Source organism: Pollicipes pollicipes, unplaced genomic scaffold, assembly GCF_011947565.3.
Source record: "Pollicipes pollicipes isolate AB1234 unplaced genomic scaffold, Ppol_2.1 Scaffold_5724;HRSCAF=6776_pilon_pilon_pilon, whole genome shotgun sequence".
In the NCBI taxonomy this organism is placed as follows: Eukaryota; Metazoa; Arthropoda; class Thecostraca; order Pollicipedomorpha; family Pollicipedidae; genus Pollicipes; species Pollicipes pollicipes.
The window spans coordinates 17062122-17080585 of NW_023596746.1; the positions used below are offsets into that span (position 1 = coordinate 17062122).

Here is an 18464-nt window from a genome sequence, read left to right on the forward strand (position 1 = left end):
AATGGAGACAGAGTTGGGTTTTCCTGGTTTTTCTCCGAGGCATGAGGCTAATACTACTGTCTGGCCAATGAGTATGTTTTAATCTGCTGAGACATATCCCTGGCAGCACTTTAGCCATAAGCTATTCACCCCCAGTTATCCAACGGAAACAGCCAGCCAATCAGAGAGAAGTGAGGAACTGAAAACTCGCAAACGCGCATGCATCTCCCGCAGTATATAAATGACATGGTGTGCGGAGAATGGCTCCCGATAGATGTGGTGGAGGTGGGTTTCTATGTACAAGTTGATTTTGATTATGTGATAAACGAAGCTCGTATTTCACGTCTGTAAACACTTGTACTGCATGGATTCACCAACTGGGGCACATTGTTATGGTGTACAGTTTATCATGGGTTGTCCTTTTTAATCCCCGGGTGGGCAGCGAGCTGGTGTGAGGCGGCGTAACAAACCATTCAGGTACCTGATGGTCATGCTTTTTCTCTGCATCCGTGAACCTCAGACTCGAAAATCATTTGGATGAGGGGGGGGGGGGGGGGGGGGGTTAACTGATCCCTGGATACTGATTCTAGGAACAACATCCTGTTGTGTTGCTGTGGGTGTATTAATGTTTCTGTTGAATTGCATGATGCCATCTGGAAGGGATGGAGACACAATGAACAGATATGCTGTAAGTCGTTCCAACCAGTTCGTTTCTGGGTCAGTAGCCAGCTGAAACATCTCCAGAGTTTGACTGGTGAGCTGACTGTGACCAGCTGATAGCTAGTTACTGGTGCCAGGTTCCAGAGTTAGTGTCACTTTTGTGTGTAAAATGGCAAGTGGATCCAAATATTCTTAAATTAAGTCAGTCAATGTAAATGCACTTTGTGATCTAAAAATCAAGGCCATATTTCAATTGTCTGACTAGTTTTCTGGTGTATGTCAAGCCATAGGAATTCTTTGGTTTTGTCACTCAGCTCATTAGCTGGAGGTTTGCCTCAAAGCATCTTACTACCTGTTAAATAAGTAAATCACAGAAAATTGTTTTGAAGAAATCATGTTGATCATCATGTCTTCTTGGGACAAACAATAAGTTACTTTATAAAGCATTGTAACATATATTGAGGTTTCTGTTTTTTGCCAATCGGCTCCTTTTTCCGTGCTATGTCCAGGCTTCATATTCATGTATATGGATTTTCCTCTATACCTGCAGCTGATTGCAGAGGGTTGCTAGCTTGTTAGTTAGCAGGTAGCTAGCTGGCTTGGAAGCCACCATTTTCAATACGTGATATCTATAAATTTATTGATTTGTGTATATACATTGTGTGTGTGTGTTTGTCATTCTGGATAGGCCCTCTGCCACTGTCAGCTTGGGTTGAAGATATGGATATGTTATAGTTTGTTATAATGTTCCCATTTTTTCTCCATAATGTGGTTTTAAAACAGGAATCCAGATACAGGGTCAGCAAATTAAGCATGAACCTTTTTTGGAGGAGGCAAGATTTGGACAGTTGGTGTTTATTCTGTTCAGCAAAACTATGCTGCATCACTTATATACAACACACTACCACTGATAGTCACAAAACAGTGTTATTGATAGTCATGTATGGTACCTTGAAATTGTAGTGAGCATACAGCCTTCAAAATGAAGTGATGTATCTCTGTGATGCTCACCACTATTGTTGTTTTTATGAAAGAAATATGGAGAGTGAAAGTGTGTTTGCTGATTTTTGGTTATTTATTGTTGATAATAGGCATGGATGTATGTGCATAGCATAAGTTGAGGTCATTGGCCAGAAGGACCATATCAGGCATGCCTATGCATCATTTCACAGCCCATTCAATTGTCTACTGCTGAATAATAGTAGTTCAAAACATTACAGACATGTACTTATTTGACAAATCCCATCAAAGAAGTTACAGCTGTCCCACCATACTCCCAGAAGCCAATATCATCCCCAGGTTGATTGCTTACATGATTAACTAGGAAAAGTTGAAATGTGGAGGAATTCCAAATTATATAACTACTATCAAATAATGTGCAGTGATATGTAGCTCATGATTCAGTTTGAGTTAAAGAGTGACAATTTGAGTTTTTGTATGCCTACAGGACTTTTCCAAGTTTTAACAAGGATAAGTTGGCTCCATTCAGAGCTGGCCACGACATGCTTTGGAGGGGCGGTGTTTAGACTGTCCTACCACCCACATGTTAACCCAGGTTGGCATCCCCATCAACTTGTGTTCATCCTTTACTTTGTGATGTGAGGGATCCCTGACCTGTTGCTGTAGCAGCATAAATCTGACTGTGTTGTCTCTGCCCCCAATAAGTTTGTCGGATGTTACAGACATCATACAACAAAGTGAATGGCTGTTGTTTGCTTTTTCCTTGAAACTAGACAGACTTGAGGAGATTTCCACCCACCTATCTGAAATGATCACTGAGCACAGCTCATCCTTTCCATGTTTCTTTAGCTGCCATTTTAGAGATTGTAGGAGATATTTTGCCATTTTTAGACATGGCATACCACAGACCTATTCACAGCTAAACAAAGCAAGTGGGCTTACAGAGAATCCCCATGTGTTCTTGTGTTCTTGCCTAAACTGTTTCCCTGCCTTCCAATCCATCCACCCGTGGTGCAGTGGGTTTGAGCCGCTTCAGGTGCTGGCTATTTGCCGTTGGCTAGTATGGCGTGGGCGGCGACGGATGATGGCGCCCGCGTTAAAGGTCAAGTGACATCAGAGGACAGGATGGATTGTGCCGAGCTTTGCGGTACGTTAAGCTTACGACGTAAAATTTTGCCATCGCCGCTTAGTTTCACGATCGGGCGGAAGGTCATGATGGCTGTCAAAACGGATGGTCAGGACTCACATGAGCACAGCTTAGCTTTCGTACTGATCCCAGAAATAGGCTAGTCTAAATGTTCATTACGGAAAGTCCGCTACGGCACATGCTACATTGGGCGATGCATGTGTTAGGTTCGACGGCGCGAGTTAAGCTGTGCACCAGAGCGGATATGTATGCCAGTACAATAAAACACTTTTGTCTCATTCAGCTTGTTTTTGTTCCGTGTCGTTTTTGCCTCGAGCTGTCGAATATCCGTTCGCATGTCTAAATATCCGTCAAATAGATATGTTATAAACACTGTGTATGATAGAATTGCCCCATCAACTGCTGTGCTCCATAGTGCTGCGCTCCATAGTGTGCTCCAACTGAACACCCAAACTGCTGATTGTCAGTGCAGATCATGATTCATGTTGTTATCATCACATCTGTCTGTATCTATCGATCTATCTATAGGTATCATGGCATGCTGTTGTCTCAGGCTCTTCATTTTCATCCCTTGTGGCTATTAATCCGGCTGCCAATCGCCTTAACGTCTGAATAGTGCCGGAATAAATGCGCCTGAAAGTCCATCCGTGTAGGACGTTAGTGCAAAGTCGCGACTTCCGTGTCCATGCGTATGCGGCGTTTTTTGGCAAATGCGAGGGGTATTTTGCACGGACAAAAGCGGGAAGTGTGCAGTGACGGACCTGGCGGGCGATTTCAACCAAAGTACTGCGAATGACTTGAATATTTTGCGTGGGTGACAGTCACCCGGAACTTGGTTTGACGTTCGTATCAATTTCACGACCCCAGCATGCGTGGGTTAGCTGCCAGCTTGCCGCATTCGGAATATTCCTCCAAAGCCGCGACATTCATTATTTCCCGATCGATTGCTGACGTCACTATGGGCCTGCCTATGTGGAGCTGACTCATATCTGTGAACGATACATGCACCTGCCCACTGCAATTGGTCTCACGTCGTTAATTATTCTGGTCACTGAGATCTGACGGCAATCCTGAAAAAAAATATTTCAGGATCGTTGAACCTTTCGTCCTTGCACGAAACGCGCGTGAGCGGCGGACGCATCGATTCGCACGCGTGTCTTTGCGGTTGCCTGTCCTTTTCCGAGTCGAAATGTGACAGTTGCGTTTCGCTATAACTCACCCTCCCCTCCTCGTTACCGGGATATGAACCCGGTTTCGAACTTGTTCCAGTACTTGTTGCGAATTTCGCGTTTCCCACCTTAAAACAGTGGAGAATGTGCGATTGTACTGACGGAGCGCCGCTGGTTGGATCCGGTCCCAAATGTGGCACGTTGATGCGACCCTTCTGGCCTAGCCGCGCACCAAATGTCACGTGACCAGCTGGCAACGGCAATAGGCCGTGACCGCATTCAGGCATAAGGAGTGGACGTGGCATGGTCGTATAGTTTAGGTTGCGGAGAGAAATAAAGTTGTGCATTATTTAATCGTCTTGGTCTATTTGAAGCAAATTTCTGTTTTCTGTAGCGTGTGTATATGTTTTCGTTAGGGGGAGCGTAGTAGTTCGGCACACAACTGACCAGATTCATACCACCGAATAGTCAGAGGTTATTGACACGCTGAATAACACCGGAGTCTTGTCAACGTAGTTACTTAATTTGCGGTATAAATAAAAGGGTTCACAAAAAACTGGGCTCACGGCGAAAAAAACAACGGTCAAAACGGTAACCGTTTTCCGTGGTACTGCACAAATGACAGCATTTTTAGCATCAAACAATAGTATTGGCGCTGCCAAGTATGCGTTGTGCTTCAGATAAGGATTCGTCCAAATCATGCTGTCAAATTCAGTCTTGAAGTTTGAGATCAAAGTTGTTCAAAGCCGAGAAGAAAGCTGTTTTTTGTGTATTTTGAGAATCAGTTTGGGATTTCTTTTCTTTTGACCCCGCCCAACACATATTTTGCAAAAATACATTCCTGGTGTGGAAGTGAAGCAAGCCACGAGTAAAGCATGATGTTTCTCTTTCGAATGGTCCCTGCTTTCGCGCATCCCGTGCGCATGGTCCCTCTGACAGATTGGGTTAGTGCTCGACACTTCGTATACTTTAAGGTGGATGTTTGCTTTTTCATTGCAAAAGATATACCGTGCATTTTTAAGTCTGCAGTAGTATGCGGTTCGCACTGGCCACATGGCACCGGGCCCCATATTTTACGGCTTGTGTTCTGCGTTCAGAGGCGAGCTCATTTTTCGTCCATTTCTGGCATTCCGCGATCTCCTGATAAACGCCGCTTCAGTCGTGCCCTGACCTATGTTCGGTTTGCTGGCAGGTCGGTCAGGTGATGACGCCTGGCCAGAGCGCTGGATCCAGCATCAGATCTATCTACGGGATAGAATCAGTGGAAGCTGACGATGACCACCAGGTGGGTTCAGGTGCTGCTCTTCGTAAGATTGCTTCCGGGCACCCGCCGAGTTTCGCGCTAACTAGTGGCAGCACACGATGTATGCTGATATGTTATTTGGGGTCAAGCTTATGATTACTGGCCACGATCGCTAAGCAGCCGGTGATAAGACGCTAAATGTGCTGGGAATGACTTTTTCTCGGTCAAAAGATGTCGCTTCAGAAGGACGGCTGGCGCACACAGATCATAACTTGGCTGGCCTTCGCGCTTTGGCCCGGTGCTCCCCCCCCCCCCCTTGACTGCCGTACGGGGTGGCCGAACTTGCAGGCATAAGCTACACGGGTTTAAGAGAGCCTCGTCACCGAGCGCCTGTTAGTCTATGGGTTAAACAGCGGAAACTAGCTCTCGTCTGCGGTGACAACTGACAAAAAAAAACGGAAAAAATATCTCCTTTTCGTAACGTGTTAAACCTTCTTACGCAATAGCTGTTTCGACACTCACCTTGAGGCAACTTTGGACGTCTTGCGGTGATCATGAGAGTATGGTGGCCCGTCCCGCTGGTCATACCGAAGCCCTGACCTACCTGGCCGGTCATCACGCCACGATATTCCATTATCACAGCCTCCACTTGAGTCGCTTGAGTGGAGTCGGCCTGCGGGTCTTCCCTCTGTCAACATCACGTGCCTTTTCTGCAGTGTCATGCATCTGATGACCGCACGCTGTTGTGCTCTAGTGGCACTCGCCGCTTGCAAACCAGCGTCAAAATGATTGCAAAATTCCAGGTGGCATGTAAAAAGACATCGGAAATGGCTCGTACCTCTCAAACCAGAGAAGATGCAGCGCGGAATTATTTTGTGTGCGAGGAAAATAGATAGAATTTTAACACAACTTTAGCTTGGAAAAAACGGGAACTAGATACCACGTCAAGCGGTTTATTCACAACAGCAGAACGGACCTTATTTTTGGAATTTACCTTGTACATCATGCATCTACGTTCACAAGACATCATGGGACATGCCAAACATATATTAAGCAGACATCCTCCGCAACAAGAGCAGCGGTCCGGCTGTGTGGCACGACCAGCAGTCTGGCAAAAACCTGACGTTATAAAGAGCCAAAATGTTTGTTGGCAAACGCGTTCAATCATTAACACAGCTGGGATGTAAAATTCGTGGCGTCGCCGCAGCACTGGCGTTTCAAATTTCAAAGATACGCGTAGACGTTCCATAGATAGACGTTAAATACATGGATGTTCACGTCGACGTTTCATAGATACATGCAAATACATGACATGTATCATGAGTCGATGCATGCACGACATTCCCGGGAAGTCCGTCCAAATTTCAGAAAAAGAAGTCACTGCTTCTCGTGAGCACGAAAGCCTGGCAGCGAGGACCCTGCGAAAGGTGCTGGTCGCTACATTTGTCGTTTCTTGACTGGACAGATGAGGGCGAGGGCCGGGCTTGCCAGACTACACACCTGGAAACGCAAGGACCACATTTATTTGAACGAAAAGCTTGAGTCCTGTGGTAGTTTTGGAAATACTTCTGCTGCGCGCTTTTCACGCGCCCGGGTGGCTGGTTGGATAGCCTTCGTTCGGGTGGGGATTAATTTACCCCTCCCCCGAGATATCAGGAACTAAACGAGCTAGAGACATCAAAATCACAGGGTGTCGTAGCCTGTACGTGAACTCCCTTAGGCCAAAGTATGAGCTTCCTAGATCATGACGTTCGGGTCAGATAAGATCAAACAAGGTCAAACTCTCTGGTTTTTCCATATTGGTCTCCAGAGTGCCCCCAGAACCTAGATAACTGTTCTAAGCAGAAGCTCGCGCGCTCATTTCCGGTCAGTAACCTGTCTGGACCTTTTGAAAGTCATGGTGACCAAAACCATGCAAAACTACCTTGAGTTTTGCATTTGAATAAGCGACAAGGATCACGCTAGATAGAATGCTCCTAAAAGCATACTATTGATCCGGATCATTTTAGGTCATTGACCTATCCTGACCTTTAAGAAACCATGAAATAAGTATAATGCGGCTCCTGTCATCAATTAATTCGAAATGAAGGCCAGAAAATACCTTCATTCAGCAAGTCGTATAGTAATAGCACAGGTTGTTCTTTTACGTTGGTTTGCTCTTCATACCTGACCCTAGGTCAATATTTGTTCACTCAATTGTTGTTTTGCCTAAGACAGTGTCTCAGAGATGTATGTTTCGTCCAACACTCCGTTGTTGCATCAGATTGAATGATTCCTTAGAAATTTACTTCGCTGAATGCGTGGTTTGGCTTTGACCTGCCATAGGTCAGCGACCTTGCAAGGCACATCTAAATTGTTGGTACCAAACCATCTGCTATTCAGTTCTGTCCGTCCCAGTGGTTTAGTTGGTCAGAGCGCCTGCCTTCCGATCCACCCACCCGTGGCAGGCCGGGTTCGAGTCGCTTTAGGGCGTTCGCTATTTGCCCTTGACAGGTCTGGCCTGCGGCCGGTGATAGCGATCGCGCTAAAGGTCATTTGACTTCAGAGGGCAGGACGGACCGTGCCGAGCACTGCGGCACGTTAAGCTATCGCCGCTAAATTCTGTTGTTGCCTGGAATTGCGCGATCGGATGGAGCAGTAGGAGCAGCCTCTCTGTCGAGACCCCGCCGCCGTCGCCACCGCCACCTGGAGCCACCTGCCCCCCCCCCCCCCCCCCCGAGAGTGTCTTTTGACCCCCGTGTCGTGGTTTTTGCGTGTATTGACTCTGGCTAAAACGGGATGCTGTGTTGTATGTGCTGCTGTTGGCCGAACAGCCGCTGTAGATCCAAATGTAGTCAGATTGTTGCATTTTGAAAGAACAGTCGCGACCAACATACAGATTTGGGTGCATTCATCACCCTCTCCTTCTCAAAAAGCCTCTGTCGTCCTTGACGCGCCGTACACAGCCTTCGCCTCACTAGTATTGCTGGTGACGGCTGTGATGTGTTGCCGACTGCGCGTCTGACGGCGGCGGCACGCTGTCTCGACAGACTGGACCGGCTGTTCGTGCTGCTGGAGAGCGGCTCGTCGGCCCTCACGCGCAAGGCGGCTGCCCAGCAGCTGGGCGACGTCCAGAGGATGCACCCCCATGAGCTGTACAATCTGCTGGACAGGGTCAGTAGCAGATTCGCCCCCGCGCGCCGACTCGCGGCAAGCCCTGTGCTGCTGGCGTTGTCTGCCGTGAGGTCCACTCAGTGACGATATGCGCTAAATCCCATGAAAACTGGGTGCGGCGTTCATTTCCTGCTTTTGCTGAATCCACAGACCGGGGCCTTGTTCGGTGGCACTACCATGGTCTTGTTACATATATATGCATGTATATAGATAGTCCAAGTGGCGGTGTTGTATCGTTTTCTTGAGCTCCGCTTTCGTGCACGGCAAGGCACGGCGTGCACGGCTGGGGCGGCTTGGTGCGTTACCGTAGCGACACTTGTAATTTGCGTTAAGTGCGCCTTTGCGTGCAGTACCGTAGGCCACTGACGTGTGTTTCCGAGAGTATGCAGTGTACCGCACCGCTGCCAATTGGAGGTATCGGTATGTGTATCACTGGGTGATGGGTGGTGGGTGTGGGTGTGAGCGTGGATGGTTGTGAGTTTGGGTGGATGTGGGTGTGGATGGTGTTTGTGTGTGTGTGTGGGTTGTGAGGGTGGGTGTGAATGGGTGTGGGTGTGGGTGTGGGTAGGTATGGGTGGCTATGTGTGGATGCGTGGGTGCTCGTTAGTATAGTGCTGGCGTGTGTGTTACCGTGACTGCACTGTTGTTTGGTGCGTCTGCGAGCTCTCCGCTATCGCGTGTCTTGTGTCGCGGTGACTGCGTTGCGCCACCGAGCGTTCGCTGGCGCGCCGCCGGGTCGGGAGGCCGCTGACAGACACGGGCGGGGCTGCGACGCCAGGTGCATCAGTACCTGCAGAGCAGCTCGTGGGACTGCCGGATCGCCGCCGGCCAGGCGGTCGAGGCCATCGTCAGCAGCGTGCCGCAGTGGCGGCCCGAGCCCGTAGCCGGCTGCGCAGGTGAGGCAGCGCCGCGCCACACCGGCACCGGTCACGGCTTCGCATGACACCCTTACCTCCGCCGCTTACGCCTCGCCGGCACCGGTCACGGCTTCACATGACACCCTTACCTCTGCCGCTTACGCCACACCGGCGCCGGTCACGGCTTCGCATGACACCCTTACCTCCGCCACTTACGCCTCGCCGGCACCGGTCACGGCTTCACATGACACCCTTACCTCCGCCACTTACGCCTCGCCGGCACCGGTCACGGCTTCACATGACACCCTTACCTCTGCCACTTACGCCACACCGGCGCCGGTCACGGCTTCGCATGACACCCTTACCTCTGCCACTTACGCCACACCGGCACCGGTCACGGCTTCACATGACACCCTTACCTCTGCCACTTACGCCACACCGGCGCCGGTCACGGCTTCGCATGACACCCTTACCTCTGCCACTTACGCCACACCGGCACCGGTCACGGCTTCACATGACACCCTTACCTCTGCCACTTACGCCACACCGGCGCCGGTCACGGCTTCGCATGACACCCTTACCTCTGCCACTTACGCCACACCGGCACCGGTCACGGCTTCACATGACACCCTTACCTCTGCCACTTACGCCACACCGGCGCCGGTCACGGCTTCGCATGACACCCTTACCTCTGCCACTTACGCCTCGCCGGCACCGGTCACGGCTTCACATGACACCCTTACCTCTGCCACTTACGCCTCGCCGGCACCGGTCACGGCTTCGCATGACACCCTTACCTCTGCCACTTACGCCACACCGGCGCCGGTCACGGCTTCGCATGACACCCTTACCTCCGCCACTTACGCCTCGCCGGCACCGGTCACGGCTTCACATGACACCCTTACCTCCGCCACTTAAGCCTCGCCGGCACCGGTCACGGCTTCACATGACACCCTTACCTCTGCCACTTACGCCACACCGGCGCCGGTCACGGCTTCGCATGACACCCTTACCTCTGCCACTTACGCCACACCGGCACCGGTCACGGCTTCACATGACACCCTTACCTCTGCCACTTACGCCACACCGGCGCCGGTCACGGCTTCGCATGACACCCTTACCTCTGCCACTTACGCCACACCGGCACCGGTCACGGCTTCACATGACACCCTTACCTCTGCCACTTACGCCACACCGGCGCCGGTCACGGCTTCGCATGACACCCTTACCTCTGCCACTTACGCCACACCGGCACCGGTCACGGCTTCACATGACACCCTTACCTCTGCCACTTACGCCACACCGGCGCCGGTCACGGCTTCGCATGACACCCTTACCTCTGCCACTTACGCCTCGCCGGCACCGGTCACGGCTTCACATGACACCCTTACCTCTGCCACTTACGCCTCGCCGGCACCGGTCACGGCTTCGCATGACACCCTTACCTCTGCCACTTACGCCACACCGGCGCCGGTCACGGCTTCGCATGACACCCTTACCTCCGCCACTTACGCCTCGCCGGCACCGGTCACGGCTTCACATGACACCCTTACCTCTGCCACTTACGCCTCGCCGGCACCGGTCACGGCTTCACATGACACCCTTACCTCTGCCGCTTACGCCACACCGGCGCCGGTCACGGCTTCGCATGACACCCTTACCTCTGCCACGTATGGGAAAAGGGCCTGCAGAGGTTGTGTGGTCTTGAGCGAGGGATTTCTGCAGGTACGCCGCAGGTCGGCCCAACTCAAGAAATACTTGTAACCCGCCCAGACGCCCTAATGACTTTGTTGTCGCAGTGCGCTGCGGTGTTTATCGTCATGCTAACGCTAGCGGACGGAGAAGGCTGCCCTTACTTAGGACCTTCTTGCTGAACCTATCTCTGATTGTGCATATATACCGTGCTTTACTAGTGGTTACAGTACTTAACATGTCATATATCGCTAGTAAATCACGTTGTTCAAGGCAGTATGAATGCGTTCCGTAATTCATCTGTGAGGGAGCCGTGTCTGCGTTATTTTAAGGTAGTTTTGCGTTTTTATACGTAATTGCTGGTATTACGTATTTTCACTTTTCATCTTGTTACTTTTATGACTACCACTTTATACTGTGTGATTCTGTGGCCGTTATATGTGACCTCGGGAGAGCTCTAACGACCCTTGCCCGCACAGGGCTGTATTTTTAAAGTTCGTGACAATGTTCGCGACCTGTTCAGGTGAACTGCCTCTGGCAGCTTGACGCCTGCTTTTTGGAATCATTTGCTTTTAAGCTACTGACGACTCACTGCGTTATCGGTTTTTGTGGTGGTGGTGGTGGGCAGGGGGGGGGGGCGAGGGCAAGGGTGATGTTTTTTGAAGCTCTGGCTCAACTGCGTTGAGCTTGGATTGTTCGGGTCATCAGAGGCCTACGCAGTTTTTGAAAAGGCCAGGGACAGGTGTGACAGTCAATATACAGTCGGTATAGTCCATCAACTTCATGGGCCGCCCCTAAGGCTCAATTATTGTCAAACTGGGTCCATGATGAAGTATCTCGACGTGACCCGGATAGATGGTTTGATGACGCCTGGTTTGACGTCACAGCAAGCCTCCCTCCCATCGGACGTGTGTCCTGGCGTGAGCTGACTCACGTAGTTCACGGCCGCCCCGTTTCGGCGGTGCGCAAACCTTTACTCGGACCCAACCGTGGCCTCCTTGCCGGTCACGTGAAACAACTGCTTTGCAGTCAAGGGAAAGAACATTTTGTGTGGAGAAAATCATGTTGGGCTTAAAGCTGAATATCAGTCGACGCGTAAAATGTCGTAATGTTGTGTGTTAAGTGCTAAGTAAAGTGCTAAGGTAAAGTGCTAAATGCTTAGTCATAAAGGAATGACACTTTATCGGACGGCGCCTGCAGTCCTCCGCATTATCTTCACGTCAACACGTGAGAAGAATACCTTCACGGTATTCACGAAGTGTACAATATGGCATTTCACTGAGAACGAAAGACCTTCAAATAATTTTTACTGAGGACAATCGAGGTAAGGAAGCTTAAATTTCTCCGCAGAAAGGCAGAAACTCAGTTTGATTTGATTTTTTTTTTCTTTCGCCATCAAGTATATTTGGTAAGGTAGAAAACTACTCAGCAGTGGCACTGTTTTACGAACAACAACAAAGGCCACCACATGTCAAGTATACATTCAGCTTTGTCCAGCAAGCCTGTGTGCATTCCAGCTTGCATGGTGCTGCGTGCATTGTCAGTCCAGTTGCTCTTCAGGCCCGGATGGATCGATGGCAGGCCCAGAACGGCGATGGCAAAGCAGATTGGCATATTGGCAGCTTTTGACTGCCATGATTTTCTCATTCACGCTCTGCGGTGTGTGTGATGAGTCACCTGATCGATGCGCGCCCCCCGGCTCGCCGTCACCATCACCTCCATGGCGTTCGGTTGTCCTGGGACACGTTGTGCTGCGCATTGCATTGTTGTGTCGCAGTGCAGTGCCACAGTGCAGTGCATTGTTACTGCCACATCAGCGTGGCGTAATGGTCGCTCGTCCGTAATTTACGGCGTCACGGATGTTTGTCATGGCAGTGCAGCTTTACAAGAGTTGTGCTGGCAGTGCAGTGCTGCAGACGCCTGCCCTGGTGTCCACAGCATCGCGGAGGTCTCTGCCAACAATCTGCGGTAGGTACGGACCGCGGTGACACGTGCCCGGCTCGGGTTTCAGAGGCGGCCGCGTGCCCGGCGGAACGCGTGCCGCACGTGCAGCTCAGCCTGGACACGTTCCGCGTGGATGAGGTGCTGGAGACGGGCCCCATCCTCACCTCGCTGGAGGCCTGCGACATGGAGCAGGCCGACGGTTAGTGCACGCGGCTCAGCTGTACGCGGGCTGGCGTCACTGGAGCCGTCAGCTGTGTTTGTTGGCTATATCAGAATGTTGAAATGGTTGTATTCGAACTTTTTGAAGATTTCGCTCGAGTCTTTTGATTGAATGGGTTTCTGAGGTCAGTGCCCGCGCTGAGCGGCGCTTTTCGCGCGAACCCTGACCCCACCCTCCGGTCGTCCAATACTGGGTAAAAGGAAACGCTTTACCACGAGAACTTGACGTGCCGCATTGCTCGGAACGGGCCGTCGTTTCCGATGGCCCGTTCCGAGCAATGGCGTTTTCCGATGGCGTTGCCTGACCTTTCGTGCGGCCGCTGCCATTACCAGCTCCACCAGCATTGGATAACATATACGCCACGATTCATACGCGGTGGGGTTATGGTGACCCTGGAATGTCCATTGGTCACGACCTGCATGTTGGGATTCCACGTTGGGATGGCGCAAGGGAAACACTTGGATCACTAAAACGTATATACAGCGTAAACTGTGATATGCGTTGGCGTGTCTGGTTTCTCTTATGCTAAAGGGAGTGTTCTGCATTTACATGGGCTTTGAACTGAAATTGCCATCTTGAAGACCTTTCGGTGCTGTTCACGATCCAGCCCTTCAGGCCTAGACCCCTCTATTTCCTGAGGTACAGGCCCGCGAAAATGGGAAAGATGTGTGGGAGAGAGTATTTCAAAGTTACTTTGGCGTTCATGACGCCATAAGAACGTCATTCAATTCTTGCTATTCCACAACCCATGCGGCGATCAAGCCAAACAAATAGAATTGTCGAGGCGTTCATATCTGGCATTCGTGAGCGCGATTTCCAGATATAACGGCCGTCAATTGGCTCAATTAATATTGTGCAAGGTACGATGACGCAATCAAACCATGACGCATCGAGGAGCATGTGTACTAAACAGAAAATTGTGCTATTTAGAGCAGTCTTTTCCACTGTTCGTTTCATGGTATATCATACTTGCTTCAATATCTTCAAATTGGAAACATTCCCCTGAAATTGCTGTCGCGGAATGGATGCACACAAAAACAACATGGCGTTGTTTGTAGAACGAAAATCGTCTATTTTCGGAACGTGATCACGCGCGAGCTGAGACACCGCCACTGTACCGCTTTGCTGAGCTGGTGCCAGTGCAGCTGCCGGTACGTCGGCGCCGGCAGCTGGCACCCTCGTGGCGATGTCGGCTGTGGGGCCGAGCCGAGCCGAGCTGGCGGCTGACGGTGCGGCCGCCGCAGGACCGGACGTCTCCTCCCAGCGGCTGCTGCTCAACAAGCGACTGGGTCTGGACGTGGCCGAGAAGCTCGGCCTCGACACGTCCTCCATCTTCTCCAACGAGGACTTGGCGACCACGCCGCAGCAGGTGACCATCCCGCTGGATCACAGCGGGGGCAGCGGAGGATAAGCTCGGCGCCCGAAACGGCTCCCGCCCACACCGGGGCATGCTGGTGTGCTCGTGCGGCCGGCGCTCTTGTGCTTGCCGCAAACAAACGCAAGCATGCAAGCTTGTGGCTTCCTTTCGTGAACAGGAGTTCCTTAGTCTTAGCTCAGCGCACACGTGCGAAGCGTTCGGAAGGGCGGCTTCTTTAGTGATTCACGCTGCTCACATGCTGCGGCGTGGGCTGCAGGCGGCAGTAGCGTCTCCTGACGCGTTTGGTTTGGAACCCACTGCCCGGCCTGATAACGGCGTTGGCTGTGTAGGTACTGCAGGTGCGCAGTTTGTACAACAGTAACGAGTGCGGATGTTTATCTCGTCCTGGCCGTGCCGTAATGGGGGCTCCTCTCGGAGACCGTCGGGGCCGCGACCCTCAGCGTGCAGCTGCTCTCGGAGCCGCGCCTAGCTCCGGGCTGATGCTCCACAAGTGTTTGCAGTGCATGCCGATGAGAAGGAAAATGGGTAGCGCATGTGCGTGCCGTAAGTTGCCGGCCGTTGTGCTGCAGGTGGAGCTGTCCTCGTGCTCGTCCCGCAAGGCGAGCCGCCGCGGCCGGAGGGAGGGGCGGCGTCGGTGCAGTCCCAGTAGCGTCCCGTCGCCCGGTGAGCGGCTGGCCTCGCTCCCGAGGCCCTCACAGGCACATGGGCAGTCACTGGTCACTAGTGACAGCCACTGGTCACAGTCACTGGTCACAGTCACTGGTCACTGGTCACAGTCACTGGTCACTGGTCACTGGTCACTAGTCACAGTCACTGGCCACTAGTCACAGTCACTGGTCACTGGTGACGGTCACTAGTCACTGGTTACAGTCACAGTCGCGTTCACAGTCACTGATCACTAGTCACAGTCGCTAGTCACAGTCACTAGCCACAGCTACAAGTCACTGGTCACTAGTCGCAGTCACTAGTCACAGGCACAGTCACTGGTCAGAATCTCTGGTCACAGTCACTAGTTACAGTCACTAGCCACAGTCACTAGCCATAGTCACTAGCTACAGCAACTGGTCACAGTCACTGGTCACAGATACTAGCCACAGACACTAGCTGCAGTTACTGGTCACAGTCACTAGTCACAGTCACAAGTCACTGGTCACAGTCACTGGTCGCATTCACTGGTAGCAGTCGCTAGCCACAGTCACTGGTCACAGTCACTGGTCGCAGTCGCTAGCCACAGTCACTGGTCACAGTCACTGGTCACGGACACTAGTCACAGACACTAGACACAGTTACTGGTCACAGTTACTGGTCACAGTCACTAGTCACAGTCACTAGTCACTGGTCGCAGTCACTGGTCACAGTCACTAATCACAGTCACTAGTCACAGTCACTAGTCACTAGTCACTGGTCGCAGTCACTGGTCACAGTCACTAGTCACAGTCACTAGTCACTGGTCGCTGTCACTGGTCACAGTCACGAGTCACTGGTCACAGTCACTAGTCACAGTCACTAGTCGCGGTCACTGGTCGCAGTCACTGGTCACAGTCACCAGTCACAGTCACTAGTCACGGCCACTAGTCACGGTCACTAGGCTCCTGACATGGGCTCTCTCCAGCCGGCCGGGCGTTCGCAGCGCTGGGATGAGGCCCGGTCACGTCTCGGGTTGTGTGATCCGAGCTCGGCGGCGGCACAATCGCCTGTTGGCGGGCCACCAAACGACTGTCGAGCATGTGCTTGCGTGATGCGACCAACCAAAGCATGTAATTAGAGGTTTTGGGAAGCATTCCTGTCCTAAACTCTCGTAAGCTCATAGACCCGTGCAGCCCATCACATTATTTTTCGCCCGTTGACAGCATCGGTTGTGGTCAGTCGACACCGAAAGATGATGCAAATATGTCTTAATGTACAGGTCACGTAGGACTTCCGCTTCATTTTTTTGTGCATTTGCTTTTGTTGTAGGGGATGTAAGGCCACCACAAATCACCATGTAAATTCGCCCCTCCCTCCTTCGCTTGGCGGGCGACTTCCCATAGTCAGAACGCGAGGCAAGGTTGCGTTGTTTCGACCACTTTCAAATAATTGTATATGACTGATGTTGCCTTCCATCTGCGTCCTGTGCTTGACTGGCCCCTGTGACCGTGACTCGGCCCGGGCGTGGTCTGTGCAGTCGTGCCGGTGACGCATGGGTGTGGGCCGCGCAGGGTCCGGGGAGCCGGCCGCGAAGCTGGCCCGCAACGACTCGCCGGTGCCACCCAGGCGTCAGCTGTCCTCCTACATCAGCGTCGAGCGGTGGGACGAGGTGAGCGCGCGTCTCCAGACCCTCGCCCGTTAGCGGTGGAGGCCCGAGCGTGGTGTGACATGGCGCGGGTCCTGACTGCCGTGTGTGGCTGGTTGTCTGGCGGCGGCCGGCTCGCCGGGCGTGCTCCGGCGCGCTGGAGGCGAGCGCTGCCGGCGACAGCCGCGTGACGTTCGTTCCCGGCCGCGGCCGTTTCAGAGTGACGAGTGGCCGCTGGAGTGCTGGTGTGATCTGCTCTGCGACGACCTGATGTCGCCGCAGTGGAGGTGCGCCACGGCGCCGTCACCGCGCTGCTGCGCGAGACGCTCAAGGTGCACGGCTCCGGTGCCGGCCGGCAGCCGGCCTCTCACAACAGCAGGTATGTTTGGCAGAGCGCATCGCAAATGGTGTGGTGTCAAACTTGTTAAAGAGCATTTCTAGCGACGCGCGCGATTGGACTCGAATATCAAGTGCATAGTGCTGCACCGCAACGCAAGCGCAATACAGCGGCGAACAAACCACGCATGATTTGTTAGTCGACGGTGGCGCAGGCCATGCATTGACTGTAGGGATATGTCATAGTGGGCTAGTATTACTGTACAGTAGCCAGAACAGCCAATCCTAGGCGGTTTGTTCCTATTAGGTTCTTCCGCGCGCGTTCCGATAAGGATGCGCTTCCCGACTCGCATTGTCACGCTGTACTGTGATAAACGCGCCCCCACCGAAAAGGAACCGAATGAAAAATGATGTGACTGCGCGGAGTACGTACGGCCATGGCTGAAGTAATGTCTGAGTTTCGGCTGAGACGGCGTATGCCGGTACTCGGCTAGTGACATGCGAGCCTAGCGTGCATTGAGCAAGCCGTTCAGTGCATCCTCACGAGCGCTGCACTGAACGTAATGAGGATCTGCACTGGACTGACGCAATCCCGTGTAGATCCTCATTATCACATCGTGAGGCAGCGCTTGATCGGTGCCGAAGTGGACGATGCCGGTTCGGTGCCGGCATAAGCGGCCCGTTGAACGTGGCACCGGTCCCGTCTAAATGTCAGCTCCAGGGACGTGACAAACGGCACTACCCGTCAAACCGCACAGGACGTTTGCGATAATCCAGTGGAGAAGCGATTTCGATAGTATGAGGACGCTCCGGAGGTTTCATTGTGTCCTTGTATGTGCCAGACGACAGTGTGCGGAGTAGCCGCCTCTGAGATGATCTGCCGCGGCCACACAGGCAGACGGGCCGACCGCAACGGTTGAAATTAAAATGGAGATTAGATGGTACTGAAATGTTCTGACCTTACCACCGCAGCACCACAGGTGCAGTTAACAGCGGCTTTTGCTTAAGGTTTTAGCTTGTCACGCGCCAAATGCCGGTAGCTGTGGTTGCACCCCAAACCACCCAATTACCGTCACTTGGCTTGGCATGCAATGTGGGGGAGGAGGTGGGCGAAGTCGTCCCCCTTCAATCTAGTTCCCGATTTTTCACCAGTAGTTAACCGGGTATTAATGATTAGGAACAACTAGTCTGAGAAAGAGAGGCTATCCTGTGCTGAGGCCCGGAGATCAGCTCTGAGATCCGTATGTCCTCTAAATAGTGCCAAAGGAACTGTGCGGTTGACTGGTATCTTATCGGGAAGGCATCCAGTTGGTTTTTTTCTGTAATAGCATAGCTTTGTTTAGTTCCAAATATTGACAAATAACACTGTGAGGAAAGCTCTCTGTGTGTCGGCCACTGACAGGGGCAGTGGGAACGCGGTGTTGTCGTTAACGTGCACAGGTAAACGAAAAATT

At 52.2% G+C, this 18464-nt stretch overlaps 1 protein-coding gene across 1 annotated transcript; it reads left to right on the forward strand.

Moving 5' to 3' along the window:
- The first annotated feature begins 218 nt into the window (after positions 1–218).
- On the forward strand, positions 219–17871 carry LOC119102739 (TATA-binding protein-associated factor 172-like). Its single transcript, XM_037226196.1, has 10 exons — positions 219–264; positions 5108–5200; positions 8188–8311; positions 9090–9207; positions 12872–13003; positions 14269–14393; positions 14972–15065; positions 16601–16698; positions 16894–16961; positions 17853–17871. Exons 2-10 carry the CDS (start codon positions 5190–5192, stop codon positions 17869–17871), a joined length of 789 nt encoding a protein of 262 aa, XP_037082091.1. The 5' UTR covers positions 219–264; positions 5108–5189.
- Positions 17872–18464: the final 593 nt, after the last annotated feature.